Below are 14,143 nucleotides of genomic sequence, written 5' to 3'. Positions count from 1 at the left end.
GCAAGGCCATCCTTTGAAAGTTGTTTCTAGTTCCATTTCTCTCTCAGCAATGTCTGTCCTATTCCATGGCATTTCTCAGTCAGCATTTCTTATCTCAAGGTTTGCATACAGATATGTGAGCCTTCTGTCAGGCTGTGAGAATTTTCTAGAAATTCATTTACCTCAGTGACCCCTGCTTTTGCACCCCAGGAAAACTGAGGAGGTCCCTTTTGCCCATTCTGTGACACTCTGGGTACAGAGGTGCCCACGTTTTGTCCACTCAGAGCTTGGCCCTACCCCAATGTGGGCAGGATTCAGCAATGTCCAGCTTTAGGGGCTGGGATTGTCTCAGCCACAGCTTTCCCTGGGACATTCCCTGTTCTCTCCTACATGAAATCACTTCTCAGATGCACCAGGCAAGGGCTCAGTGTGTGACCAGTGGGTCCATGACATCTCCAGTTTGCAGGTACACAGAATCACGGAATGGTTGGGGTTGGGAGGCACCTGACAGGTCACCACATCCACCCCCTGCCATGGCATGGCCACCTTCCACCAGCCCAGGTTGTGCCAAGCCCTGTCCAACCTGGCCTTGAACACCTCCAGGAATAGGGCAGCCAAAATTCCCCTCCAAAGGTAAGGAAATGTCTTGACTCTCCCTTATCAATGCATATAAAGAGACTGAGGACAGAAATTTGTGTAGAATCCTTCTGGACTCTTCAGTACCTTTCTAGTCAAGTTAAAGGCCATTTTCCTGATTCAGTCCTTCTGGGATGTATGTAGGGAAATAATCCCAATCGTTTTTAAACCCAGCAGCAGAGCAATAGAAAGCTCCTCTAGCACCTCATATTTATAACAGAGGGGTTCAGCTATTCTCAGGCATGTGAAACTGGTGACATCCTTAATTGTCACCAGAAGGATCTGAGTAAGTGCACTGAAGGCACCACTTCTCCCAATTGAAAATGGTGCCAGAAGTAACAGAAAACACCCTAGGAACTCCCAGGACTGGTGGCTGTACAGTCCCACATAGGCTGGAATAAGCTTTCCCCAAGCACTCCCTCATACCCTACACAAAGCCAGGGTAAAACTCATTTATTTTCCTGCCAGTGGAGCACAGCCCCAGTGTGACACATCTGAGGGCACCCTCCCCCAGGGATGGTCAGGAATTTCATCCCCACTGCCACGGCAGAAGAATTCCAGTGGCCAGCACCATACCAGAGACATCTATTTGCTTGTAGGGTTTTGTAACCTTGTCACAGGACCCAGAAAAGCTGCTCAGGGAGCAAAGGGACCTTTAAAAACATTCCTGAGTCCATGCAAAGTCAAACTTACAAGTGGATAAAGCAGGTTGTTTCTTGTTATCTCATTGCAGGGGTTCCATACTGTTATCTCCTATCACAAAAGTTTCATATCTTGGTGTTTCTCATGGGCAACTCCTCAGAGCACTGACTCTTCTTCACAAAGCAGCAACTGACCCCAGTTCCCTCCTCACCCAGCCACCCCACTCTTTATAGCACTCTGCTTCTCACTGCTTGCACCTGTGGCCTGTTAAAGTCAGGCCTGCTCCTGATCTTTGATAATTGGCCCAGTTGCAACTCCTTAGGGGTGAGATTACTTTCTACACTATCTTTATTTTCTTCTATTCTATTCCCCCTACAGTTTCTGCACAATGCCTGCACATTTCAGTCAGCCCCTACCTGGCACTGCCAGCAAAGCTCAGTCAAGAGGCAGCCCCAGGAACACCTCTCCAGTTCCACTGCCCTAACACTGCCAAGCAATGGCATCACCCCCTTGGCACACAATTCCATGTCTAAACTGCCATGAGGAAATGTTATTAGAGGGAAAATGATTGGCTGTCTTCACAACCCCAGTACAGAGTGAAACCTCTTACAGAAAACAAGGGCTTCAAGGAGAGCTGAAGAAAAATACAGTACCCAAAATTCTTTGTCTGAAATACTGCCAGACTCATTTCCAAGAATGGCAGGAAGAACTTAAATTAAGCAAAATCATGCTGTTATTAGGTGGGGAGAGATGACAATTTCTTGGTCTAGAAGGAAATGATCCAGGGATCAGGTAACAGTTATTCAAGCTATTCAACCCTGCACCAAAGTACAGTAATGCAGAAATACAATTACTCCCTACAGTGACCTCTCAAGGAAAGTAAAATTAAGATTAGAACTAAGAAGTAAAATCAGAAATGTCATATGTGAAATGCACTCTGTAGAATCTTTCATATATTTTAATACTCAAGCATAAAGGATTTTCTTTCCAGTGCCAGGTGTGTAACAAAACATCAGCATGGAAGGCCTGGCAGAACATCCTAAATCTTCACAACCAAATGAAGAAATCCTTGACAATGGTTCTGATAAGGAGCAAAAGAGCTGTCTCAGTTCACTGTCATGCCAGGTGACCCAGCTGGAAGTGCTGCACTAAGGCTCCTCTCAGCTTTATCCACAACCTGCTTAATTGCATCATATCATTAATGTTATTAATTGCTGTCACTGCCCATAAAACACAAAGCCAATTCTGTAAAACAGAGAGGCTGGAAGTGAATTAAACACAGCACACGTGAGCTGTTTGAAGCCACAGTAAAGTGTTCTGAAGCCTCAAGCTTGGAGATATTTCCCAAGTCAGAGCACCAAATCTTTATTCTTTTGGCCAAAGCTACAAGATAAGGAAAATGCAAGTTTTTTATCTGTGACCAGATAGAGTCTGAGGGCTTCCTTTGGGTCAGAAAACCCTTCCTTTTGTTTATAGAAAACCCTTCATTTATGGATGTTCAGTGAATAAATTTCTCCCACAGAATTACTTTTTAGATCAACTTTGTAGCACCACAGTCCACACTAAACCCAGTCAGGGAAGCTCTTCTAAGGGCCCTGCACATGCCATGAAACTCCAGAGAAAGAACTGGAAACCCCCACTAGGGTCCAATCAATAAAAAAGAGATTTCCTCATGGAGTGTAAGAAAGGCAGGGAAGGCAAGCTTTCACCTGAATTCTTTCCCACTCCTTACCAAGTCTATTTTCTTTGCTTACCCAATCTGCTTTATTTACCTTTTTATGTATAGTAAGATGCTTTTTAAACCTACATTATCAATATTTCAGTACTTTTTCTAGTAAAAATAGCTTGCAAGAGTAAGCAAAACAGTTACACACACAATAAAGCAGCATATTACTAAATATCTCTGCTTTTACCTTCTCTCTAGCTCAATGAAAACAACAATGTATTTAAGGATTATGAAAAATGCATTAGAGATGTCCTTTCCAAAGACAACTAGGTTGCAGTACCACAGGTTGACTTTCAGATGGGATCAGCCACTCTGTGGCCTTGGCCCTCCTTCAGCTCCATGACATCAACCACATTTGATAGATAGAGCAGCTTTTAAGCACCCTCAGGCTGCATTACAGAAGCACATTGCTCATTTGGTTATTTAGGAAAGCATAAGCAGTTTGGAAATAAATCAGAGTAATAATATTTATAACAGGACTGGAGGGGGCTCAGTTTTTAGCAGGGCACAGAACTGATCACAGAATAAACTTAGATAAACTTAGATATTTAGGTATTTGGGTATCTGGAGAAGTGTTGTGTGTGCAAATGAAGCCTCTGACCCACCTTGCACTGCCAGCTCTGCCTGTGCCTCCAGGGTGTCGTTGCCGCTCTCAGCGATGCAGGTGAAGGTCCCGGCGTCGGCCTCGGTCACATCCCGGATCTCCAGCACCCCCCCTGGCAGCAGCTGGAACCGCCCCGACCTGCAACAGGGACACACAGGGACACTCAGGGTCACTGCAGGGACATGGCCTTACCCCTGCACACACAGGGACACACAGGGACAGGGTCACTGCAGGGACATGGCCTTACACCTGAACACACAGGGACAGGGTCACTGCAGGGACACAGCCTCACACCTGAACCCACAGGGACACACAGGGTCACTGCAGGGACGTGGCCTTACACCTGCACACACAGGGACACTGCAGGGACATGGCCTTACACCTGCACACACAGGGACACACAGGGACACTGCAGGGACATGGCCTTACCCCTGCACACACAGGGACACTGCAGGGACATGGCCTTACACCTGCACACACAGGGACACACAGGGACAGGGTCACTGCAGGGACATGGCCTTACCCCTGCACACACAGGGACACTGCAGGGTCACTGTAGGGACATGGCCTTACACCTGCACACACAGGGACACTCAGGGTCACTGCAGGGACATGGCCTTACACCTGCACACACAGGGACACTCAGGGTCACTGCAGGGACATGGCCTTACCCCTGCACACACAGGGACACACAGGGTCACTGCAGGGATATGGCCTTACACCTGAACACACAGGGACAGGGTCACTGCAGGGACATGGCCTTACACCTGCACACAGAGGGACACTCAGGGTCACTGCAGGGACATGGCCTTACACCTGCACACAGGGACATTGCAGGGACATGGCCTTACACCTGCACACACAGGGACACTCCAGGGACATTGCAGGGACACAGCCTCACACCTGAACCCACAGGGACACACAGGGTCACTCCATGGACATGGCCTTACACCTGAACACACAGGGACACACAGGGTCACTGCCTCAGATCTGCACACACAGGGACAGGGTCATTCAAGGGATATTGTAGGGACACAGCCTCAGACCTGCACATACAGGGACACACAGGGTCACTCCAGGGACATTCTATGGGTCACTCCATGGACATGGCCTTACACCTGCACACACAGGAACAGGATCACTCAAGGGACATTCCATGAGTCACCCCATAGGTCACTCCAGGGACACAGCCCCAGACCTGCACACACAGGGACAGGATCACTCCATGGGTCACTCCATGGACATGGCCTTAGACTGCAACACAGGGACACGAAGGGTCACTCCAAGGACATTGCAGGGACACAGCCTCAGATCTGCACACACAGGGTCATTCCATGGGTCACTCCAGGGACATGGCCTCACACCTGCACACACAGGGACAGGGACATTCCATGGGTCACTCTATGGACAGGGTCTCAGACCACACACAGACACAGGGACATCCCATGGACATGTCCCAGATCTCCAGGATAACCCTTGCCAGCAGCTGGAAGCACCCAGACCTGCACACACAGTGACCCTACCATTGCATGGACATGGCCTCAGCCATACCCTGGGTCATTCCAGGGACATGGTCTTACACCTGCACACACAGGGACAGGATCATTCCATGGGTTATTCTATAGGTCATTCCATGGACATGGCCTTGGCCCCAGCCCAGGTCCCTGAGATACCCTGGCTGGACCTGCAGACACAGGGACAGGATCATTCCATGGACACCACCCCAGTGTGGGACACACAGGAGTTATAATTACACCACACTGAAAATTAAGTTCAACCCTATCAATTCCACAAGAGCAGCTCATCTTTTTGCACTTGCAGCTTCACTTGTTCTTAATTAAATGTGATCCAAGGTATTTAGTCAAGAGCAGCCAGAACTGAAGAAAAATGAGGTATTGTAATCACATAATTAAGAAAAAGGCATTTTGCAGACCCAGCTGGAATGACTGACTGCTTGGAAAGCTGAGGCAAGTACAACAGGAGAGACTGTGCCTTTACAACACAAGGACAGCAGTGCACATTATACAATGTACAGGAACTGAATTTCTGTGAGAAGGTAAGCCATCCCTAAGAGATGAAATACTTCAGAATAAGATACAGGTTATAAGAAATTCAAAATACAGATTCATCAGGTGACAAAGGGTCTGTACAGAACCTCCCCCTCTGACCTGCAAAGGGCAGGGAAGGGTTTCTAATCCAGTCCTTACAACGTGTCTGCTTTTGCTAAATGGGCAGATAAAGGTGGCACTTCATGCTCAGGGCACCACCCCCAGCCTCCAGCCACATCCTCCACCCCTGCAGCCATCACTGACCCTCACCTGATACAAATTTGTACATGATTTTTCCAAGTTCCTTCAACACTCCAAGTTCCCACATGAAATACCAAATAAACTTTCCAATAAAATGCCAAGAACCCCAAGCCAGGACAAGCTGTGCCTGGATGCTGACCCAGAGCCATTCTTATTTGCAGCTGGAAAAGGAAGACTCTGGGGAAAGGGAAGGGAATCTGGTGGCTTCCTGCCTGGCACTCTCAAGGGCAGAAAAGGACTGAATTATGTCAAAAAATGAACATTACAACAATTGCCTTTCTTGGTCTCTATTTGGAATGAATGGCCAGTGGACAAAAATCAACCTCAGTGCTTTCTCCATTTGAAATTTTCCTAGAACTACTTCAGTAGGACCAATCCTGACCTTCCTGGACAGGTAAATTGTTGGGACACAGAGTTTTGTCTCACCTCACTATTATTTATCAGATAAATACTGATTTATGATCCTACTGTAACTGCTGATCAAATCATTTAAAAGCAGAGCAAAGAAAACCATAAGTGGCATTCAGTGCTAAAAGCAACCTAAGAGATGTCCCTGTCCAGGTGCTCTGTAAGGAAAGCCACTCTGTTCCCATGAGAAACACCAGGACTACAGAAAGGCTGCCTTGGAAGGAGTGCAAGGAATTTGAGTGAAGATATGAGTTTGAAAAATCATATTAAGAGCTTCCCAAATGCTGGGAAAAAACGTCCCAGCTTGCGTGGGAATGGCACATCAGACAGGCTCCAAAACCAGGCCTAAAGAACAAAACCAGAATAAGACAAGCCTGGACCTTGACACATCCATCCATGAAATGTTCAACCTTCTTTTATTATGTAAAACAGCAGCTTTGGCTTTTTGTTCTTGCAGCAGAGAATATGCTGAGGGCTGGGATGAAAGCAGGGAGCTGGATCTGCCAGGACAGCAGGACATGGAGCAGGGAAGGAGCTGTTCCCCAAGAACTGCCACTGTCACCACTGTCACATCTGAGGGAATGATCAAAGGCCGTCAGCATGACTGTGGCATTCTGAGGACATTGATGCCTTTTCCAGGAGATCCTTTGTTACCCTCTGAAAGCAACACGTGCCTTAGTGTGCTCCTTTCCCACTGCCAGCCTCTGGAAAAGTTACTGACAGCAGTTAAGGTGTCACTAAAACTATTAAAAACTACTCCTCCTTGTCCTAGGGGATCTCACAAACCACTTGCAGCATCAGAATATTTGTGGGAATTCAGCCACCTCAACATGTGCCATGTTTTTATTCCCTTTGATTATTCTCCTCCAGAAAGCACAGAGTAGAGTTCATATTCCCAATAGGTGATTTAGTGGAAGTTTAATGGAAGAAAACAATCTGCCAGACTCCTTGGTGATTCCAAGGAAATTCTGGACTTAAAGCCAAGCTGCTTTTATAATAAAGCAAAACATCCTAATTTTGTAAGGACAATGAAGCACTTTCACAAAAGAGTGAGGCAATCGGATTTCAGACACTGGAGACAAAGAATCAGCTTAATAGAAAAGTGATAACATAATTTCAAGTGTCATTAAAAACAACAAAGATTGATCACTCAGATGTCAGGGAAGAGGAAAATCAAATTCCAGCCTTTTATATGCATTCCATCCAGGCCTCACTTGCACCCCATAACATACAATTACTGAGCTACTCTGGATGCCTCACTCACAGGCTCTTTGTGTTTCATTATCACAAAATATAGTGAGCCTTTATTAATTTACTGTAGTCAAACTGTCAGTTATACCCTGAGGTTGGGGCTTTTCTTCCCTCTTTTAAATTACTATTCCCCAAACATCTTATAATCTATTTGCTGTCTCAGTAAGTACAGCAGATAAAATTAGACAGTAAATTAGATTATTTTGTGGGATCTACTAGCAGAAAAATCTCCATAATTACTCTGCAATGCTTAACCTTTCCTGAGCTGGGCAAGTGCAATTCACTTGGTACCAATCACTCAGAACCCTGCAAACAGAAATTGCAATAATGGGAATCTCTCACATTTGTGGGAAGCACTAAGGAAAACCCTGCATTAGGGATGTGGATGTGATCCTACAATCACAGACTTCACAGAGCAGAAATGAACATGGCACAAGTGCCCTCAGCTGTCATCCCCTCCCTGCAGGCAAGTGTTGCATGTACAACCATGTTTCTGCAGGAATTTTTCAATTACATGAAATTTTGCTAAGCTGAATAGCAGAAAGCTGCTGCAGAGCTTGCTGGACTTTACAGACATTAAATGTTACTGCTCAAGTCCTTTCAATAATTTAGTTTCAGATGAACCATCTCATCTGCTGCAGGTTTTTCAGAATCTGTGGCACCTGCATTTGTTCCTTGTCCCACAGACAAGTCCCAGGATAAATGAAGATACAATACATGCTGGTAGAGCACACACTGCACAGTTTTCAGAGCAGACAACCTTCCAGACACTTCTCTGTGCCTGTGTCCCAAGCTCTGGGGACAAATCCACCTGGGCAGCCACCTGGAACTTCCCTTCCCAAGTGAGGAATTGTCAAAAGCACAAAGTGACTCCTGCACTTGCTGAAGAACAGACCCTTCCCACAGCAGGATCCTCAGCCAGAATGGAGACTGAAATAAAAAATATTCACTGGGTAAGAAAGGCTCCAAGTTGGTTCAAACCTGAGGAGCCACTCAGCCTGAATAGAACAGCTCCATTCTAACCTTTTGTACCAGGCAATGTTGGAGATTTCACTTCAGGAAGTTTTCCATGAAGGGCCTCAGATTTATTCCAATAACTTCACACTTCAGAGCCCTCCCTGCTTCCTTCCATTTCCCTCAGCATTGCCCACGTTCCTGGCAGAGACAGCACTGACTTGGAGCCCATGGAGCCAATCCAGCTGGAAAGCAGGAGGACATTCCCAGTGCAGAGCCCATGGATGACATCTGTCCATGTGCCACTGCCACCAAGGATCACACACCAGGCTGGAGTTTGGATTTTGGAGCTCCTAGGGCAGGGTTTAGTCTTTTCCTTTCTTTACAGGCAGTGGAGATGTGGGAAAACTATAAAATATGAAGATTACAAGCTGGAGCAGTGAACCAATTCAAGGAAAGCTTCTTAGTCCTTACTGGCATTCTTTAGGGAGAACCAAGAAGTCAGCAGCCTCTCCATCAGATTTCTTTAAAAATCTTCAAGTTAGTGAGCTCAGAAGGACTCTCTGGAGTTCTAACAGCCTTGTTCCAATGGAAACTTGGAGCACTGAGTTAACTTCCCTTTCTCACCCAACACCCAAAGCTTCCTCCTCTCACACTAATTAATTTGGAAAATATTTTATCACAGCAACTAATTTCACAATATATTGCATTACAGGCTGTCTGAACAACTGCCAAGGCTGCCATCACTCAAGTTTACTCATATTTATCCATTAACATAAATCTTATTGCAGTCTTCAACAAATAATCCATCACATTTAATCTCCTTTCCTTTTCTCCAGATCTTATAACAAATATTTAATACCAAAACCCCACCACTCCCTATCCTTAAAATTCATCTATTTTCCTATAAATACAGGCTTCAATCCTTATTCTCCTTAGGAATACAACTTGAAAAGCAAACATTCTATTTTGTATTAATTCATTACCACGGTTATGACAACAGTAAAAATAAGGTTTTGTGTAAAATCCTTTAACAAAGGGTCAGAATTAGGGATAACCTCCCTGTGCTGTCTGAGTTTTGTTTCCTAAGGCCAGACACACACACACAGAGAAATGTCCCATTATATATGGCCATACTTACATATATGTATGTTAATGTTTGGGGTGGGGGTGTGCATAAACAAACCAGGGATTTCAGAGCTTTTCCCAGGCAGAAGGGACATTAAAACCTGCCCAGATGAAAAGAATCAGTTTTTTCTTGGGATAAAGAAAATCCATGCTAAGAAAGTCATACTTTTATATCAAAAGAGGATTTTAATACAAATTAAATGTGATTTAATTTGTAATTACATTAACAGACCATGCATAAGAAGCTAAGGTAGCTATTTAGCAACAGTAACTGCAGGCTTTTCTCCAACAAAGAATCTTAATTTCTGGAGATTTTCCAGTTATTCTATTCACACCAATAACACAATAGCTGGAGGGTAAATGGAGTTTAAGAGGTCTCTGTTCTCAGCTCTTTGAATCTCTGCCCTGTTCAGCCACAGTCACAAGCAGCAGACTTGGGAGCTTTGGCTCAGTTTGATCACTTGAAGGAACAATGAAAAAAGTTTACCCCACAGAGGGGAAAAAGATCAAATTTCTACCTTTACCTACCTTAAAACTCAAGCTTACAATGAGCACATGTTTCACTTTAAGGAAAGAGCTAAGTGTTGCAAAAAGGAAAAAGTCAACTGGAATCCACTTTTGTAACAAAAAGCAAACCACTAAAAAATAATGCTAAATATTCTGAAAAATCAGGTTAGACTTGGTTCAAAATGTGTACATTTGAAGATCAAGTATATTTACTAATGTTATGCTCCAGCCCTCCAGAACAATTTCTCACTCAGAGTTATGAGAAAAAGAAAATACCTGTGAAGCCCTAAGAAGTTATCATGGTAACCTCAGAGAATGAGGGAAGTGAATTCCAAAGGGAATTAACAGCACTGTATTCAGTGGTGGGAAAATCTGGGCTTTATGTCTCAAAAATCAAGAAAATAAAAAGAGAGCTTTAACCTCCCTGTGCCCTGAATGTGCCACAAGCTAGAGAAGGACAGGGCATCAAAACCTCCCAAAGATGTGACATGACATCACTTTACAGACAAGAACAACAAATTCAGCTCTTGCCAGGCACATTTATTCTGCCATTTCACCCCATTTGATTGTGCTGCTCTAATGAGTCTGCACCAGCTTTTGCAGGGGAGTGAGTTCTTATATTTCTGAAACCCCCTGAATTTAAATCATGTGCCTTCACACTGACACAGCACCATCTCTCAGGGGCTGTTTGTCATTTCCCACAGCAGCCTCCCATCAAAGACAGTTCAAATTACCAGCCCCTGGATTCTTTTAATTTAAGAGTTGCCAAAAGAGAGATATATAATATCCCTGGTGCTGCAGAGACTTGAGCATTGTTTTGGCTGCTTTCTGTGTCACAATTTACCTCTCCCTGTTCCATGATTAACTTGGCTCCCCATTAATCTCACTGCTGACTTTGAGGGACATGGAAAACATTCAAATAACTGTTTGAAATCCTGGTTTAGGAAGCATGTTCATTACATGGACAAAAATGGCCTTGATAAGATTTGTTCTGCTACTTTAACATGGATTTCCTACCACATTACTCTGACTATGCCAGCAATGACAATGTAGAAGTTCTCACTCTATACATCTCTGAAAACTCACTGATTTTTTTTTTTGCCATCATGCCTACAATTTGATCATTCTATTTTAATGAGAAAATGTGTCATTTTGCTTTAAACACTTATACTTCCATTCCTGTGGGACATCCTGACACAGAATGGACATTTCCACTGCCGAAACAATGAGTGCAGGGCTTCGCACTCAAAATACCCCAAGTCATCCTCCTTTTCCTGTAGTGTCCTTATTCCCTCAATTGTCGCTTCTATTCTGGTGCCAGTCTCAAAGTAATCCATTCTTAATAATCTCTCTGCTTCAGACAAGATTTCTTGGCTTCAAATGGCTGCAAAAAACACCTTGAGACTGTTCTAAAGTCTCCCTTAACCCACGACTGAGCCGTGAAGCGCCCCAGCAGATCAGGCTCTGCTCTGCAGGTTTCAATCCCAAGGAAGGTGTGCACCACCCCAAACTGACTCCAGCTGGATTGCTGCCCTCAGACACGGCCAGGGCTGTCCCAGCCCGGACTCACTGTGGAGAGTTTAGTTCAAGCATAGCTTAAAGAAAAAGGCCATGAAGCCATGCAATTGAGAGAAAAGTAAAAGGTAGTTGCAAAGCAGTTCCAAAAGCAGCTCCCAGCCTGATTTCTATAAACAATTAGATTCTCTCAGGCATTACTTTATAAACAATAAGGTTCTCAGACAGTCTTCCCATAACAAGCGAAACACCCTCTCTGGGAAAAGATGGCACCCTGGGAACAGATATGGAAGTTTTGGGGACCTTTCATATCACAGTGGGAACACTGGTTTTGTTTTGTGTAAACAATTAACGGTATTGTAAAACAAAAGGAGTGGTTAGAGTTTTCTCTGTTAGCCTATCACGAACCTGGATTTTGGAATACGCATGAAGTTCGTTAACACTATTATTTAAACTGGCTGATCGATCAATAAACCCGAGTCCGATGCATCACAGGATGGTCGTTCTCCCCTCACTTCAGCAACTCACCCGTCGGTGGGAAGCTCCTCCCCGTTCCGTGCCCACCTGACGAGGGGCGGGGGGAAGCCGGCAGCCACGCAGGGGAGCAGCGCGCTCTGCCCGGCCAGGCGGCTCAGCGACGAGGGCGGCTTCAGCAGCGCCAGCTTCTGTGGCTCCTCTGCATCTGCAACACGACAGGGCACAGCTGGCAAAATCATGCTAAAAACCACCAAAAACCCTCTGAACCAAAACCCAACCGGCCAAAGAAAATCACAAATAAAACCTCCAATTCCTTTCCTGCCCCTCCATCCCCGCCCCACTCACTGCCTCTCCCAGCCTGGTCACCATTTCCTCCAGACACGCAAAGTCATTCCCCACTTTTGGGATTCTCACTCTTCCAGCTCAAAACTGGAACTTCCACCAGGTAGCAGAGATTTAGGAAAGAAAGGAGCAGGTTTGAGTTTGTCCAGCAAGCCTTGGGCTCCATCAGGGAGCCTCATGAGGAAGTGCTTTTATACACTGGAAAATGAAATTATTGCAGCAGTGACTGACCCCAAGTAAAATACAACAACCAAGGAATGTACATGCTGAATAACACAAAATAAAAATGCCCCACCACAGCTCTCCATCCTTATGAAAACAAGGAATCCTCTGAAGTGGTTCTACATTGGATTAGGCTGAGTGGGGTTTGTTCCTTTTTCTTCCCACCCTTAAGAAGAAGCAGGAGGCACTGATGTGTTTATTCAGTCCCTACTACAGGGTGTTCCCTCTGTCTGTGCCCAGATGCACTTTGGGCTCACCATGCACTGCCAGCACTGAGGGCTGTTTGAAGGTGTTATGGCAGCAGAGCTCCACAACTGAACAAAGCCTCAAATTATTTCTGGCCACCTAAAACGGGGGCAGAGTATTCTGTACCTACTCTACTCCTGCTCCCTGAATGAAGCACCTTCTGTGTCTCATCACACACATCTTTGGCTGCTCTCTCACTTGGGCCTGAGGTGGTACTCACAGGGATTTCAGGAAGTTGTTGTTTTGGTGTTCCTCAGCTCAAAACACTAAAAATAAGAGTGTTCACAGCACTGAGCTCAGGGCACACAGGAGCCCCAGGGCACAACACAAGGAGGTGCCAGGACATTGGGGGAAGCAGAACAGGTGGAAATCCCATGTGGGAGCTGGCACAGGCAGAGGCAGCCAAGCTCTGAGCAGTCCTGGCTCAGCTCTGCCCAGTTCCTGGCAGGAACTGCTCTGCCTGCCCTGCTGTGCATGGGGAAGCAGTGCCAGGGACCTGGAGCAGCCAGGCTGCAAAGAAGGGACACAACACCTCCATCCTTACACTGACAGGAGCCAGGGTGATTCCTTGGAGACAACTCCCACTGCTCCAAGCTCCCAGGAGGGAGTTCAGCTCCCAGGTAAATGGAAACTGCATCCCAAAGGTAAGTGACATTTTTCCCATGCAGTCCTGTGTTTGAAAGCACCCACTGCTCAGTGGCAGAGCTCAGAAATGCATCTCTCTGCCCAGTGGCAGCCTGGCATCAGCCAAAGCAGAACATTTCAGCAGCAGAACACTCTCTGAGGATGCCAATCCCTGGGATGCAGGAGTGTGCTGGGTGTGGTTCAAAGCCTGGGAAGCAGAGGTGGGTTCACTGTCAGCCCCACATGAGGTAACATTTAAATGAGGAATAAAGTGAATAAAGAACAGATTAATCCAAATCCTTCTTTCAAATACTTCTCAGGCCAAACAATCAATTATGGGGCTGCTCAAGACTAAGGGAGCTTTCCCTTCAATAGCTTAATCCCACTTTCTAAAAAAAAGTCTGCTGGGAGGGATTTTACCAAACTTCACCATCAATACTTTTGGATTCATGATGGAGCAAAGAAACAGCATCATTTAAACTCCCTAACACAGCTCTATTTCATCACTTTCAGCAAAACATTACAAAAGCAAGGAAACTACAGCTGCAGGCAAAAAGGATTCAAAAGATCAGC

At 45.5% G+C, this 14,143-nt stretch overlaps 1 protein-coding gene across 10 annotated transcripts in view; it reads right to left on the bottom strand.

Annotated features, from left to right (window-relative positions):
• The window catches only part of NEO1 (neogenin 1), a 178,724-nt gene that overhangs the window by 89,861 nt on the left and 74,720 nt on the right, over positions 1-14,143 (bottom strand). For all 10 annotated transcript variants that reach the window (XM_058033043.1, XM_058033051.1, XM_058033053.1 and 7 more), the window contains exons 4-5: positions 12,188-12,341; positions 3,589-3,725 (exon numbers count right to left, since the gene is read on the bottom strand). In XM_058033043.1, coding sequence (XP_057889026.1) covers positions 3,589-3,725; positions 12,188-12,341 — 291 coding nt within the window. The remainder of the gene's footprint in view (positions 1-3,588; positions 3,726-12,187; positions 12,342-14,143) is intronic.

Source organism: Melospiza georgiana, chromosome 13 (assembly GCF_028018845.1).
Source record: "Melospiza georgiana isolate bMelGeo1 chromosome 13, bMelGeo1.pri, whole genome shotgun sequence".
Lineage (NCBI taxonomy): Eukaryota > Metazoa > Chordata > Aves > Passeriformes > Passerellidae > Melospiza > Melospiza georgiana.
The sequence above is the reverse complement of the archived record's forward strand: the minus strand, read 5'-3'. Positions and strand labels throughout refer to the sequence as shown.